We start from the raw sequence: 14,367 nt of genomic DNA, 5'->3' as shown, positions 1-14,367 counted from the left end.
TGAACACACTAAATTGAAAAGCTGCAATGTTCTGTCACATTAACTCGGGTCCTACAACATAGCAATCACAGTTGATAAATGGTGACATTAAAGAGAACACGTGCACAGGGTTGTGATGGCAACCACGATATCTGGCTACTCAGTGTTACGTGCCTTGCCCTCTTCGTTTATGTCTTTGGGAGTGATGGACGTATATGAAAAAAAAAAAATCAATGGTTTTTCAATCTTTTGTTGCAGTTAAAAAACATAGGGATTGCAACTGGGACGTGTGTTGGGCTATAATACCCCTGCAGCTTTAGATCTGTGGAAAAATATGCCGTTGCACTGTGTTAAATATGGAGGTACATTATACATTGTATCATTTGAGATACATTTTTATGCAATAGATATTTATTAATATGAATTATTTGGGGTATGTATAATGCTATATATTCCCTCAGGAGCAGTTTTGGATGGTATCTGCTATTACTAAACCAAAGTGTTTGTCAGCACTGTGAGCAGGAGGGTGACTTCCTATTTCAGACTGCAAGTGGCAGAGAAAATTACTCTCTTCTGGTTTTGACCTACATCTCACCAGTTCTGAATGGCTGGTATTAGTGTTTTGTTTAAGCCAAATCTCTATGGAGAACAATTATTACAAGTTACAGGCATAGTTTTAAAAACTACTGCTGTCATTGAATCTCTTAGAGGGCTGTGTTGCTGTAGAGTGTTCAGGTTTCTGACTCAAGCCCAAGCACAGAACATCCTTTTAAGGACTGTACTCTTAAACATTTGCAGTGGGTTTTCTCAGTGCATGTGGTACTGTTTTCCCCTTTTCATTGCCATCAATAGCAATAGCAGCACCACTGCACTGAGGCCACGAGGTCATGTTTGGGCTAACACTGACTCCTTCCATTATCTCTCCCTTGCCTTCTACTTTTCTTTCTCCTATATATGGTTCAAATTAAATATATATTTCAAAAGAATGTACACTTTAAAAATGTGACACTGTATAAGCAACTGTTGTGTTAGGAAATATAACTTACACAGCTGATGTGTCTACCTCTTGGTCCCCTGTGCAGCACAAGCCAGTTTGCTGGTTGTACCACTGTTACAAGCTTACTGGGGCAGGAGTTGTATTTTGTTCCATAGCTTTGTGCAGCAACTAAGACAGAAGGGCTCTGGTTCATTACTCTGCCTCCTATAGTGCAAGCAAATTAGAATAGTTTAAACACACCGTGTTTTGTTTTCAGGCATCCCTGGCAGAGAGGGTGTGCGGTGTGATTTTGGCACTGCTCCTCGTGTGGTGAAGCGGAGCTGAGCTGTGGCTGTTGACTGATATGATGAAGCTGCCACTGAGGAGGAGGCTACAGTCCTCCTTCAATTAAAGTCCTCCTGTTTCAATTTCTGTTTCTGTTTTTTTTTTCACAGAGTTAAATGTAAAAGAATCTGATGTAAGAGTGTGTGATGAATCGTCGTGTAAATACGGGGGAGTGTGTAAGGAAGAGGGCGATGGCCTGAAATGTGCCTGTCAGTTCCAGGTAAGGAGCACTCACTTTTCCATTTGCCTTTTGTGTCAGACTCTGGAAAATCCAGAGACAACTTGATTATTTTTCTTCCCATACTTCTTGCCTGGGGAGATGGTGAGCTTGGCACCACAACTGTAGCTCAGTCTGCTAATCAACTGAAAGCTGGATTATAGGTAGGGGATGCCTCCAGTCACGCTCCCCAAATTTCATTTACTTCTCTTGGTAGTCACAGGCCTTTAATACTTGCAGGCTGAAAATAATAACAGCAACAGCAATAATAAGAATTAAATTAAATTATGTCCAAACAGGAAAAACGACAAAGGTATGTAAATGTGCTCTGACACTGAGTGGGCAGTGAAAATGAGATAGTAACAGGATCACCAGCAGTGGTCATAAAGTTTATTGAATGAAAATGAGCTTATTGAGTGAATTATTCCCACTCAGGAAAACAAAAAGGTGGTGAGAATTTATTTAAAAAAAAAACATATGAACTTTAAAAACCGTGAATAAGAAGCTCAATTTGCTCCACTGACTTTTGTGCCTGTTGTTTACACTTTCTGTGACTATCATGGCAATCCTACCCCGAATATTTTAGAGAAAAGAGAATAATCTTAGAATGAATCATAGAATAACAGAATGGTTTGGGTTGGAAGGGACCCCAGAGCCCACCCATCCCCACCCCGTGCCGTGGGTAGGGCTGCTCCCCACCAGCTCAGCTGCCAAGGGCCCCATCCAACGTGGCCTTGAGCCCCTCCAGTATGGAGCACCACAGCTTCTCTGGGCAGCTGTGCCAGGGCCTCACAACCTTTTGAGTGAAAAATTTCCCCCTGACATCTATTCTAGATTGTCTCTAATTTGTTTAAAACCATTCTCACTTGTCCTGTCACTATCAGACCATGTAAAGAGTTGGATCTCACTCCTGTTCATACGCTCCTTTTAAGTACTGGAAGGCCACAGTGAGGTCTGTCTGGAATCTTCTCCAGGCTGAACAAGCCCAGCTCTTCCTAGGAGAAGTGCTCTAGCCCTCTGATCATGTTCATGAGATACTTTAAATTCATGATTTATATCCAGGACAAAAGTATCAAATATTGAGACTCCTGGTAAAACTACAAGAGTTAGCAGTGTTACCAACCAGCTCTAGAGTGGGCTATCATTCAGTGCTTTGAAAATAATTTTGTGTTCTGTTTCCAATAAATAATAAATCAAGGGGAACCAGAATAGCAACAGTGTGTGTGTGATCTTACACTGGTTTTGGATCCTGGTCTTTCAGAGCTAGCTTTTGATGTAATGTCATTCAGTTGGGTACCTACACTGAGGGCATCCTGCAGCTTACATCCCCTAGAAAAAAAATGAGATCTGATTGCCTTTTAAAGTGAGAAAAAAATCTTAGGAGAAGAATTTTATTCATCAGCCTTCATTCTTGCTGTAACTGTTATTTATGAAAAACAATAAAATCAAAACCCAATAATGGTTTTAAAAATGGAAAGAAATTCAACCCTAGGCGCTAAGCAAAGGTTTCATTTATTTTCTGTAGGTGGTAAATTTTATAACCTCCCAATATCCAGGTCAGGAGGGCTAAAATAAGTAGCTGTCTCATGTGATAAGCTGATAGTTTTTCTTAGGAGCTCATTTTTAAAGCCAATGCTATTTTAAAGCTAATTATAAGTTTACTTGTACTTTTTGAAAAATTTATCCTATATTTAAGGAAAGAAGTCTAATCATGAGGAGAAGGAGTCATATTTTTCGGGCATACCAGGTTTAATTCTTTGTGTAAATTTCAACTCTGGTTATTCAGCAGAAGCTAGGTCCACCAAAATACCCCAGGCAATGAATACTCAGCCCAAACTGTTGGATTCTCTGTGTTCAAATCTGTATGAGGACCAGCTAATTTTATTGCTGATAGCACAAGACTGCGCAAAGGAATTGAAGAAATTTGTGTACAATGCTTCAACTAAACCAACACTGGAAGGAAGTAGCAAGGATCTAATCCTGCTTTCAGAATCACAGAATCACCAAGGTTGGAAAAGACCTCCAAGATTAGCCAGTCCAACCATCCACCTACCACCAGTATTTCCCTGCTAAACCTTGTCCCTCATTGCCACATCTAAATGTTTCCTGAACATCTCGAGGGACGATGACTCCTCCACCTCTCTGGGCAGCCCATTCCAGAGCTTGATCACTCTTTTGGAGAAGAAATCTTTCCTAATATCCAATCTCCAGTGGTGCAACTTGGGGCCATTCCCTCTAGTCCTATGGCTAGTTACACTTGAGAAGAGGCTGACCCCAAAATCCTATGGAGATCAGCAGGACCTTGGCAGCTGTGTACTTCTGAAGACTTCAGACTATACTTTCAGAGTAATGTGGTGATTGCTGTAGAACGTGTTTTTTTTTCCCCTTTGCCACATGATGAAATCAGGTCTGCCAGTTGTAAGTTGCCTACAGGGCATAAATGTAGAGGCAACCCTGAACCGAATTTCCTGTTCCCCACAACTGAAGAGAGAGCATTTGGATAAATTGGCCACTGGTCTGATTCAGTAAGACATTTCTTTCCTTCCTCAAACTGCAGTTTTCAGGAAAACTGACTTTAGCAAGAGAGATGCCTAATTAAAAGTCTCATGTCCATTGCTGGTCAGGTGAGGCTTCTCCTGTTGGAGGGCAGGACTGTCACTGCCTGCGGGCTGCAGGCCTTGGTACCCCTGGCTGCCTGAGTGCAGGCAGTTTTGGAGAAGAAAGAGGCATTGCTATTACACTTAGACTATTTTTAAGGCAAAGGCTGGTAAAGGCTGTCCCTTGTATTCAGTAAAATGCATAGAGACTTCAGTTCCTTTTCCCTTTTCCTTACTCCTTCTTCCTCCTCATGTATGGCCATTCCTGGCCTGGCAGCATTTATTAACTATTTGGTCTTCCAAAACTGTAAATATTAATGAGTCATAGCTTTTCCCTCTAGGATCCCCTTCGGAAACAACTTGCTGCCAAATTTCAGTGTTGTCATTGCAATATCATGGCATGGCAGCATGAGCACTGCAGGCTGTAACCTCTCTGAACACCTTGTGGGCTTTCTCTATCTCACCAAGTCACCTAATGTAAAGTGAGATACTGGAGCTTGACTCTCCAGCAACAAATGTACAGATTAGATTGCAGGAGAGGTGCTGGAGGATGCCGTTGTGCTCTGTTTGCACTGACCTTAGTTATATCCTGACTTTCAGCAGGCCTAGTCATAAAAAAGGTTAACTCTTTTTTTACTATAACTGAGGTGGGAGAGAACACATCTACCAAACTTCTGAAAAGGTCTCTGGCTGCAGTTTGGATGACATTTTGCAAAGCCTGGATTAAAAAATCATCAACACATGACAGTTGTGTTCTGCATCAGAGATGGTGCAGGGTTCTTTTTGGATCTCAATAAGAATGGTTCAACCACAAATGACTTAATAGGGTAACTGCTTTAGTAAGACAGAATAAGGAATATTGATAGCAAGTAAATCTTGCACCTTAGCATCTTAGAATTCACTAAAGAATTACCAACCTATTAAAAAAGATATCACTTTATCTCTAATTTTCTGTCCTCAGGATAGAAACCTGAATGCTTAAAATACGACACAGTAACTTTACAATTAATAGTATCTCTAAGCTGCTGTCTTTTTGGAGCAGTTTAGCTTAACTAACATTGTTATTTCTGTGTGTACTCTCTGTCACTGGCTGAACTTTCTCAGTTTGATAATACACTTCATGTTTAAGAAATTTGGCAGCTAGTCTCTTTCTTTGTTCATTGTTTCTTGGTGTTTTTGTTTGGTTGGGTTTTTCACCTGGAAGTTCTAAAGATGCAGAAGATGTCTAGAACTGTAGTTACCACTGAAGCCCCAACAGGGCAATGCATTTTCTTCCAAACAGCGAGGTGGGGTTTGGATACTCAGTTCAGCATGTAGTATGTAGCACTCATAGGCACTGGCAGACTAGCTGTTTTAGTCTGTTTCACTGCATTTCTGTACAAGTTATACATACAAGAGATATATAATCCATTTTTCTTAGAATGTAAGAAAATAGCAAAAAACAGGCTGCTCCTGCCAAAGCCTTTCCAAATGATCAATTTTCCTTTCTTCTTTTCTTCTTATAAATTGTACCGATGCTTTAGACTTTGCACTCAAAATTTGGCAGTACAGCTATACAAAAGCATTATTATAGTTGTTGACCATATATAACACCCATGATACTCATGAATTTAATGGTGATTGTCTTCCATTTCCCTTGAAAGATTGTTCTTTGCTCAAAAAGATCAGAGTTCCCTTTGAGTCCCATGCCTTTATCTTTCAAATGATTGTAGATGTTTGTCATATTCCCTTTAGACATTTCTGAGATCCAGAGTTATTTAGTTATTTTAATCTTTCCTGCTGAATTTCTATGCTCAGTCCATATGGAGATGGGCTATTATTTCAGCGATCTGAAAGGAATATATACAGTGAAATAATTTTTCTTCAGTGATAAGAATTATAATTTGCTGCTGGCAACTTTATATTTACACATCTCTCTTCCTGTACATTAACATGCAATTGAGATGATCCATGTGCTTTTGTATGACTAAGTTACTTTGTAATTTCTTTTTCAGTGTCACACAAACTATATTCCTGTTTGTGGATCAAATGGAGACACTTACCAAAATGAATGCTTCCTCAGGAGAGCTGCTTGCAAACATCAGAGAGAGATAACAATGGTATCAAGGGGACCTTGTTACTCTGGTATGTAAAACATTCTTTGTCACCAATGAACGATGGTTTATGGTCAGCTCTTGTTTTTCCCATAAATCTAGAGATTTTCATTTTCATGCTTTTTTGTTGAGTGAAATTGCATGCAAACCACAAGTCCTCTTTAACAATGAAATATAGAGAAGAAAGCTGATTTACTTTCTAGTATCCTAACAGGTTAATAAATGAACATTGAAACTAGAAGTACTTTATCTAGAAAATACTGTGTGAGTGCTTCCGATGTATGTATCGGAGAACCTTGATATTCAAGAGGCTCACAGTGAAATTGAACAGATTCTAGATTATTCATGTCTTTAGGATGTACAATTTTTGGATGTACAGGATTAGTGTGACATCCAAAGCCGGATTCTGATCATCCCAGCTACCACTGTACTTGCAAACAAACCATCATCTTTACTAGTTCCACATTGGTCATGACCTTGAAGATATGCATAACTCTTACAAAATCATTGTACCTCACATTGAGGTGAGGTCAAACAGATGGCTGGCTGTCCAGAATTAAACCATATGGCTTAGCAACATCAACAGCTGCGTACTTTCATACATATATAACACAGAAACAAACAAAAGCTTGTGGGACATCTCTCATCTTACTAGTAGTAACTAGATTACATCTACACGGTAGCACAAAGTGTGGCTTTGGATCAGGTGCATACTCCTGCCCAGCTTTGCATTGGCAATTATAGATACCAGTGACAATTTAGAGGCAGCAGCCTTGATCTTGCTGATATCTGCAACATCTGTCTGGAAACTAGGGGAGATATTTGGGCAGTTTACATAGGCCAAGTTCATTGCTACTGTTCTACTGCTGGTCTCAGAGCTGGCTTGTTTAAATGCAGGGTGGCTGTGTTTTCATAGGCTGCTCTAATGCCTTCATCTGCAGCACAGCCCTATACTGAGATGCGGTTTTATTTACTAAGGTCCAAAATGATCTATAGCATCTTGTGCCTGGCTGAGCTGCAGATGAATCTTCCAGCAGACCACTGGAAACTAATGGAATGTTACCTTCTTTCTCAATCTGCCACCTGTAAATTATCTCCAAAAGACATAGAAATAGCAAAAAAAAAGATCCATTAACATTTTGGAGCATTCAAGTATTCCACTAACAACATCTGAGAACTATGTGGATTTCTTTATTTATTTATTTATTTTATATGCACTCTGCTCCACTTACTAAGAAAGATATTTTGAAATGAAAAATTTGTTCTTCTCAGCTTCAGGTTGCTGGCAGCTAATTACAACATTGCTCTGCTAGTCTGAGATTTTTTTTTAGCCTTTCTCTCCTTTTTTCTAATGTCCCACCTCAAGCCCAGGAAATGCAGTGTAATTTTTAGCACTTAGTGTAATACATCAAGATGTGCTGAGACACAATTGAGCCGAAAGTACTGAAAACATTTCTGAAACGAGGGATGCCATTTGGGTTTTGTACTGCTCTTACAGTGGCCCAGTCAGTGCAGCTCTACCAGCTCCCAGAGTGTCTGGTACACTCTGATTGATCTGAGAAAATGGGATCATAAAAGCCATCCTCTGGAACCAGCCTATTCCCTGCCGGTGATAATAGGTCATTGTGGAGTCAGTGTATGTGTACTCTTGATCTGTAGCACATTTCTCTCCCTCTCTCTCTCTCTCTCTATATATATATATATGTATATATATACTAGGATAAAATGCCTGAATGGAAAAATCCTTTATAGGTTCACATTATTTTTCACATAGTGCCTTGGATTTTGTTATGAAAATCCTTCTGTTTGGGGATGTCTTTGGGAGCCAAGCAGAGACTCACTGTTTTTCTATCAGAATCTGCTTTTCAAAGCAAAGGCCTGCTTTATCCTGGAGGGATGCACACAAGACAACAGCAAGGAATTCCCCCAGTGGCTATGTAAGAGCTATTTCATTTTAAGTACGTGAGAGCTCTGAAGCTCATATAAGAATGAAAATCTTCCCGCTTGCTGGGGTCTGCTACCTTCTGAGAATACAGCACTGGAACACAGTACACAGAATGATTTAATCAGATGTATTTCTTGACAGGTAACACTGTGAATAATTTTTCACAGTCATGGGTGATTTAACAGCTTATTTATATATTTATTTCCTTTGTCTAGGAGCCATCAGAGTGGCAAGATCCTAAAAAAAGCACCACTGAAAAAAAGAAAGAAAATCATAGGTGCATAAGGAGTGAATAGAATGCAGGTTTTGATGTTAAAATGACATTTTAGAGAATTATAAGAGAATGTATGACTGAAGCTTTGGGGACTGCATATGGAGGTCTCAACATTTGAAAAGCCCATTTTTCTATGTAGGGATGGTTGTTTTTTTGGTTGGTTGGTTTTTGTTTTTTGGGTGTTTTTTTTTTTGCCAAATATCTGGTTTTACAAAGAGGTTTATATGCCTAAACACTCCTGGCAGAAGCTATGGATAATGAGGGTCCACAGCTTTTAGCCAGTACATGTAGACTCACATTGCAGAATAGAGATACTGGAAAAATGAGTGAAATGCAGCTTTAGTGCTCTCTTTGCTTAATACCTAAATATATCCTAAAGCAGCCTTAAGCTAGCTAAAAGTCAAGCAAATTAACCTGCATTCATAACGAAGGCATTGTCCAGTTGGAGACTAGGTGGAAAGTAATAGGGCTGTAATGTGAGGGACCTGACAAGGGTACTTCTTGGGGTCATTTCCCATTTTCCTCCACTTTTTTTCGTGCTTTGGTGGCCTTCTCCTAGAAAAAGCTAGATGGCTGATTGTGGGATTGTGTTGTGAACTAGACCACAGCACAAGCCCAGCTTTTTCCTTATTGTTTTCCAGAGAAGCTGTGGTTCCCCATCCCTGAAGGTGCTCAAGGCCAGGTTGGATGGGGCCATGGGCAGCTGAGCTGGTGATTTTATGATTATTTATTTCTCTCTGATCAGTTTCCCATCTGCAGTTCAGGCTACAGACACATGCAGGGATGGGAGCACCGAGCATGGGGAGGTGACAAGGCCTATGCCAGGACTGCTGCTGTCTCAGAGCATCAGCCACCTAGCTGCTGTCACAGCCTTCAGCAGTTGATAGGGGATGGTGTTACACTGATGTTGATTATGCTACCTGAGGATCCTCTACAAGATGTTATCCCAAACTGGCCTGCTAGAATGGGGTTAAGAAGCCAGGGAAAGAGGCAGTCAGGGTGCCTGTCTCCTGTCAGTGAATTTATTTATTGGTTTAAAATAAATTAATGTAGTGAATACAAAATACTCCTGTATGATTTATTCCCAACAATGTGTGTTCCTATTAGTCCATACACAAAGCCAGCATTTTGACTGCTGTCAATTTTACATCATATGCACATGAAAATGAAACCACACAACGCAGTCCTTGACATTTACAGGGTATACATACAGCATACTGTATGGTTTGGAAGGCACAGTCAGTTGCTTTCTGTGTTGAGATTTCTAAAGTTAAAAACTAAGTTATATGCAGATATTAGGGCTCTCTTAGATTTAAGGAGTGATACTCTTAGAAGTGGCTTAAACTTCTCATTCTTCAGTCTGAAGTAATCAAACTCTTACCCTGAATTTTATTCATTTATTTATTGGTGAGAGACTTAATATGAAGCATAATTAGATGTACACATTGTTCTGGAAAGAAATATAATGAGTTTAGTTTAATCCTTTTGAGGGAGATGTGGAAGAAGTTCAAGGCTGCTCACTTCTAGAATCAGAAAATGGGAAAATAACTGCTGATGCTTTTACAACAAAGCTGTAACAAACCTGAAAACCTGCTATAAAAACATGCGTGCATTTTCCCACCTGACTGAGACAGTCCTAGCTTCAGTGCCATGTAGGAGCTTTCCTGTCCAGCCTTCAAGGAGAGCTGGTGACAGCACAGCATCACTGTCTGTCATTGGAAAGGAAATGGTTTGGAAGCAAAGAAAAAAGCTTACACAAACCATGTCAACACATTCCAGAATTTAATATTCTGAACTTCTTTTGCATGCCATAATTTATCAGGAATGGCTACCAGAATCAAATGATAGCAAATGCTTTTTCCCAGAAGACATCAAGATAAACCAGCATTGCCTATGTGCAGCCTGGCAAGGCACAGATTAACAGCTTCTCTCCAGCTGTGGGGGGAGGGAGGAGGAGAGGGCCTTGCAGCTGCTGACAATTAGACTTGTCAGCATTCCTTCCCAAAAGCTGCTGCTGATTTCAAAACCAGGGGTAATTGCTAGCAGAACCCCTGCTTCTGGGGATAGGAGCCCTGTGGGAGCAGGTCTGAGCTGGTAGGTGTGTGCGGTGAATTGATACCCAGCACAGCAAATGGCCCCATGTGTTTGGCCAGCAGCAGGAACCTGGGGGTGGCACTGCATTGGGTTTCACTCTAGTTGGCAGCTTTAAGCAGGCTATGATGGTTTCAGAAGTCTTCTGAAATGCTGGCCTTTGGATCACAGCCTGGGGACTTAACTGATCAGTTATAGTAAGTTCTTGATTTCACCTGCTCCTTCGCCCAGACGTACTCCTGTGTAACCAGAGTTAACTGCACAATGTTTGCCCTGTCCCTCCTGAGCTGCTTATCACTCAAGTCTGTATTGGCCTGGAAAGCCAGACTGCATGCTGCCAGCTAACAGGGGACTGTGGTAGAAAGAGCAGTGGCCCTTTCTCTCTTCCAGTTTGGCTTAATAGGATGAGTAATTGACAACAACTGAATAAAATAGTTGACGTCATCTGGGATCTGTGGAATGAAATTCTGGGAATGCTGGTGTCAAAAGACCAAGATCTGTTTATTGCAAGGAAGTGGCACATGCTGCTTTTGTACTAAAAAAAAAAACCAACACATGCCACCCAACACCCAGCTATATCCCAAAAGCTTTAGGAGAAAATCCAGGACTTGGGTATAAAGGGTATAATAACTCCTGAGTGCCAAAGTTCAGATGCTGGAAATCTCTTCTCAACAGTCAGCTAATCCTTGCAGTACCCAAATTCCACAAATACATCAGATTTTTGTTTTTTTTTTCCCCTGGAGAATGGCATATGATTTTACTTCTGATGTGTCAAGAGGTATTTAGTTCTGCCCATGACACAATAGCCACTGACGTTTCTTATACAGATGTTAAAAAAGTGCCACTGTTTGGCAATTCTTTGCATACTCCTATGAAAGCAGGATTTGGTGAGTTTGCTCCGAAGGCACTGCTGGGCCGTGTGGTTCAGTAGAAGGGTCTGCTTGTTCTAAAGCTGTCAGCAGATCATTGGTGCTTCTGTTTGGAGCGTGTGCCAAAAACAAGGAAGAAGCTGGTTCAATTTTCATGGTAGTTGGAGTTAAAAGCTGGTCCCACTGGGAGTCTCTCTCTAATTACTGAGCTGAAGATGGTGGGATGGTGCTTCTGTCCAGCTTTCTTGCTTGAGTGTTCTTCCTGCCAGTTCCTGCAGCATGGAGACTGTCTTTGGAAATTCTGCATTGGTTGAGGGCCTGAAAAGAGCAAGGCTGCCTGAGTAAGCTTGTAGAAAATGCTGCTTTTAAAGCCAGCAGCTGTTTGGGAGAACCTAGCCAAGGCTCTGGAATACACAGGAACACCAGTTTGATATAGCACGCTGGACATGGGCATGCTAACATAGCACACAGAACAGGGAGAAGCATTAAAAAATGATGCCAAACATTATACAGAATACCACTTTTTTATTTTAATGATACCTTGAGATCTGTAAGGCCAGCAAGTAAAGAATATATCCATTCCTTTCCTAGGATGCTCTTCAGAGAGTTACTTGCAGACTTCCCACAGGTCAGCCCAAAGCTGCTGAGCATCACCTCTGTCATTTACATGGCTCTCGTAGCTCCTTGCCTTGGGCTGGATGTGTGCTGGGGGGTGAGGGCCAACAACTTAAGCGTGGAGCAACCCAGGTTCCTCTGAGGCATTTTAGCCTTTGGATTTTATAAGAATTGCACACTGAGCTTTCTCATATTTGTAGGTCAGCATCCCCTCCCCTAAAACAGCTCAGGACACAATTTCACCACTTCAAAGAAGCATACACACACACATTATATAAGTAAATTACACTCCTTCAAGTTTCTTAATGAAGCAATAACACATCATAAAGCATTCTTTCCAGCAATTCAACACTTACATTTTATACAGGATTGTCTGCTTTGTCAGTAAATTGGGTCACTACGGGTGGAACAGGAGTTCTTCTGTTTTTGCATTTATTTCTGTAAGTTACTAAGCACAGTTTGTTAGGCACAGAATAGTGGTAGAGGAGGAAAGAAAGGAGAATTTAGTCTAGGGAAAAGAAAAGTCTCTCTTGCTGACATTCTGTGTGACAGGAGATTATTTTTAATGTGCAAAGTGACCCAGTAACGTGGAATTTCTCACTTTCCTCCACGCATTAGAGGGAATTATTCTTAGAAAGATAGCTGCTTAAAGAAGAGGTGGGGGGGAGGAACTGAACAAATGGAGGTTTGGCTCTTCCTCTGATGTGAGCAATGAGCTCGTAGGTGGGAGTACAAACCCCCCTCCTCTCCCTGTTCTCCTTGTTCTTTTGGATTTGTGGGAGTAGATTCAGCTACCTCCTCTGCCATCATACAGGGCATGAAAGGAGGGGTGTGGGATGAGCGCTGCGTGTGCTCTGCAGCTCTCCTCATCTTCCAGAAGGCTAAGTTAACCAGGGAGAGGAGCAATTTGCTGGCAGCGATTGCCATCCCAGCCTCTCCTCTCACTTCCCTTAAGCAAAGAAAGACCAAGGGAGATCTGTGACTCCAAAGGGCTTGTCTTCACAGCAGCACCAGCTGAGGACAGTAGGATGCACATCCCTGTGCCCTCACCACAGTGCTCTGAAGGAGCGAGTTGGCCAGGGGTGGTGATGAGGTACTCAAACTGTTAATGCAGAGGGGATGCAGCTAAGCAAAGTCACTCATCTGATGCTAATCCAATCAGCCTAATGCCAATTAAATAATTATGCTGTTAGAGCATCCTTACACAAAGTGATTAGCTCACTTGAAAAGAGCTATTTTATAGATAGATGACCTAAACCAACTTTACCTCCAGGATCAGTTGCTTCTGCAGCCAAGTGGTTTATGCATTACTCTTTCATGTGCCATTTCCAGGGCTAGAGGACTGAAGGTAAACCTACTTTCCTTTGCAAACAGATTTAAAAAAAAATCAGGCTCCATGCTCTTCATCTGTTTTAGGTTTAACAACTCTGAAGCTATCACAGTTGAAAAAAGGCTAAGAAAATTGTTCAATATCAAGCATTGCTGCTCTTTGAATAAAAACTGTCCTGACACAATAGGCCATGACAAACCCTACGAGAGGATGCCAGCCTTTATGCAAGACGTTTGTTTTTACAGCTGGCTCATGAAATGTAACACCTGCACAATGTTTTACAGTGACAAGTTGCTAACAAACAGCTGCTCCTGGAGCAATATTTTCATTTGCTTTCTGTTTTTTTTTTATTTTTCCTCTCCCCTTCTGTTTCCTTTTCAGATAACGGCTCTGGGTCAGGAGAAGGAGGTGAGTACCAAACCCCAGTTACATGTGCTCTTTTTTAGTGTATGTGAATCTGTGTCTGCATTATATGAGGTGCTGCTGTGCCTCAGGAATTAAGGAAAAGGTATAACAACTAAAAAACAAGTTTGTATGCTGTGTTCTGAGCCTCTCAGAACAGTATTTCTGCAGAAATATTTTGTAGTGTGCATTTGACTAATGTTGGTCTTTCAGATATGACCTACATCATTTTTCATTTGTTTCATGCATGCTGAAACAGTATTGCCAGCAATGTAGTGTGCTATTTAGATCTCTACTAAACCACTGTATTTCACCTTTATTTCACTCTTGAAAATGTCTATTCACAATAAATTTGTTTTCTTGCATTCATTTCCTTGGTGCCTGCAATGTCAATTTCTCACTTTATCCTTGGCAAACACATTGCCTGAGATATATAAAGATTACAGTATGATATGTTTTTAACGAATATTTTAAATGTTCCTGTTCAAAGCTGTGTATTCAAAGAAGGCAAGTAGCACAGCAGGTACTAATGGAAGCATCCCTGTCTTTGAGTACATCTTAACCTTCTTCCAATGATTAAAAAAACCCATGATTTTACTTAATTCTATCTCTGATGCTAGTAGCAAGAATACAT

General features: G+C 40.8%; 2 protein-coding genes across 3 annotated transcripts in view; both read left to right on the top strand.

The window, feature by feature from the left end:
• Positions 1-14,367, top strand: part of CTNNAL1 (catenin alpha like 1) — a 596,511-nt gene that overhangs the window by 191,802 nt on the left and 390,342 nt on the right. The gene's annotated exons all lie outside the window — the stretch shown is intronic.
• Positions 1-14,367, top strand: part of TMEFF1 (transmembrane protein with EGF like and two follistatin like domains 1) — a 157,613-nt gene that overhangs the window by 107,609 nt on the left and 35,637 nt on the right. For both annotated transcript variants that reach the window (XM_048939260.1, XM_048939259.1), the window contains exons 2-4: positions 1,411-1,520; positions 6,109-6,238; positions 13,713-13,739. In XM_048939260.1, coding sequence (XP_048795217.1) covers positions 1,411-1,520; positions 6,109-6,238; positions 13,713-13,739 — 267 coding nt within the window. The remainder of the gene's footprint in view (positions 1-1,410; positions 1,521-6,108; positions 6,239-13,712; positions 13,740-14,367) is intronic.

This window comes from Lagopus muta, chromosome 3 (assembly GCF_023343835.1).
Source record: "Lagopus muta isolate bLagMut1 chromosome 3, bLagMut1 primary, whole genome shotgun sequence".
Taxonomy (NCBI): domain Eukaryota; kingdom Metazoa; phylum Chordata; class Aves; order Galliformes; family Phasianidae; genus Lagopus; species Lagopus muta.
Note: the sequence above shows the minus strand (reverse complement) of the source record. Positions and strands in the feature narration are given on the sequence as shown.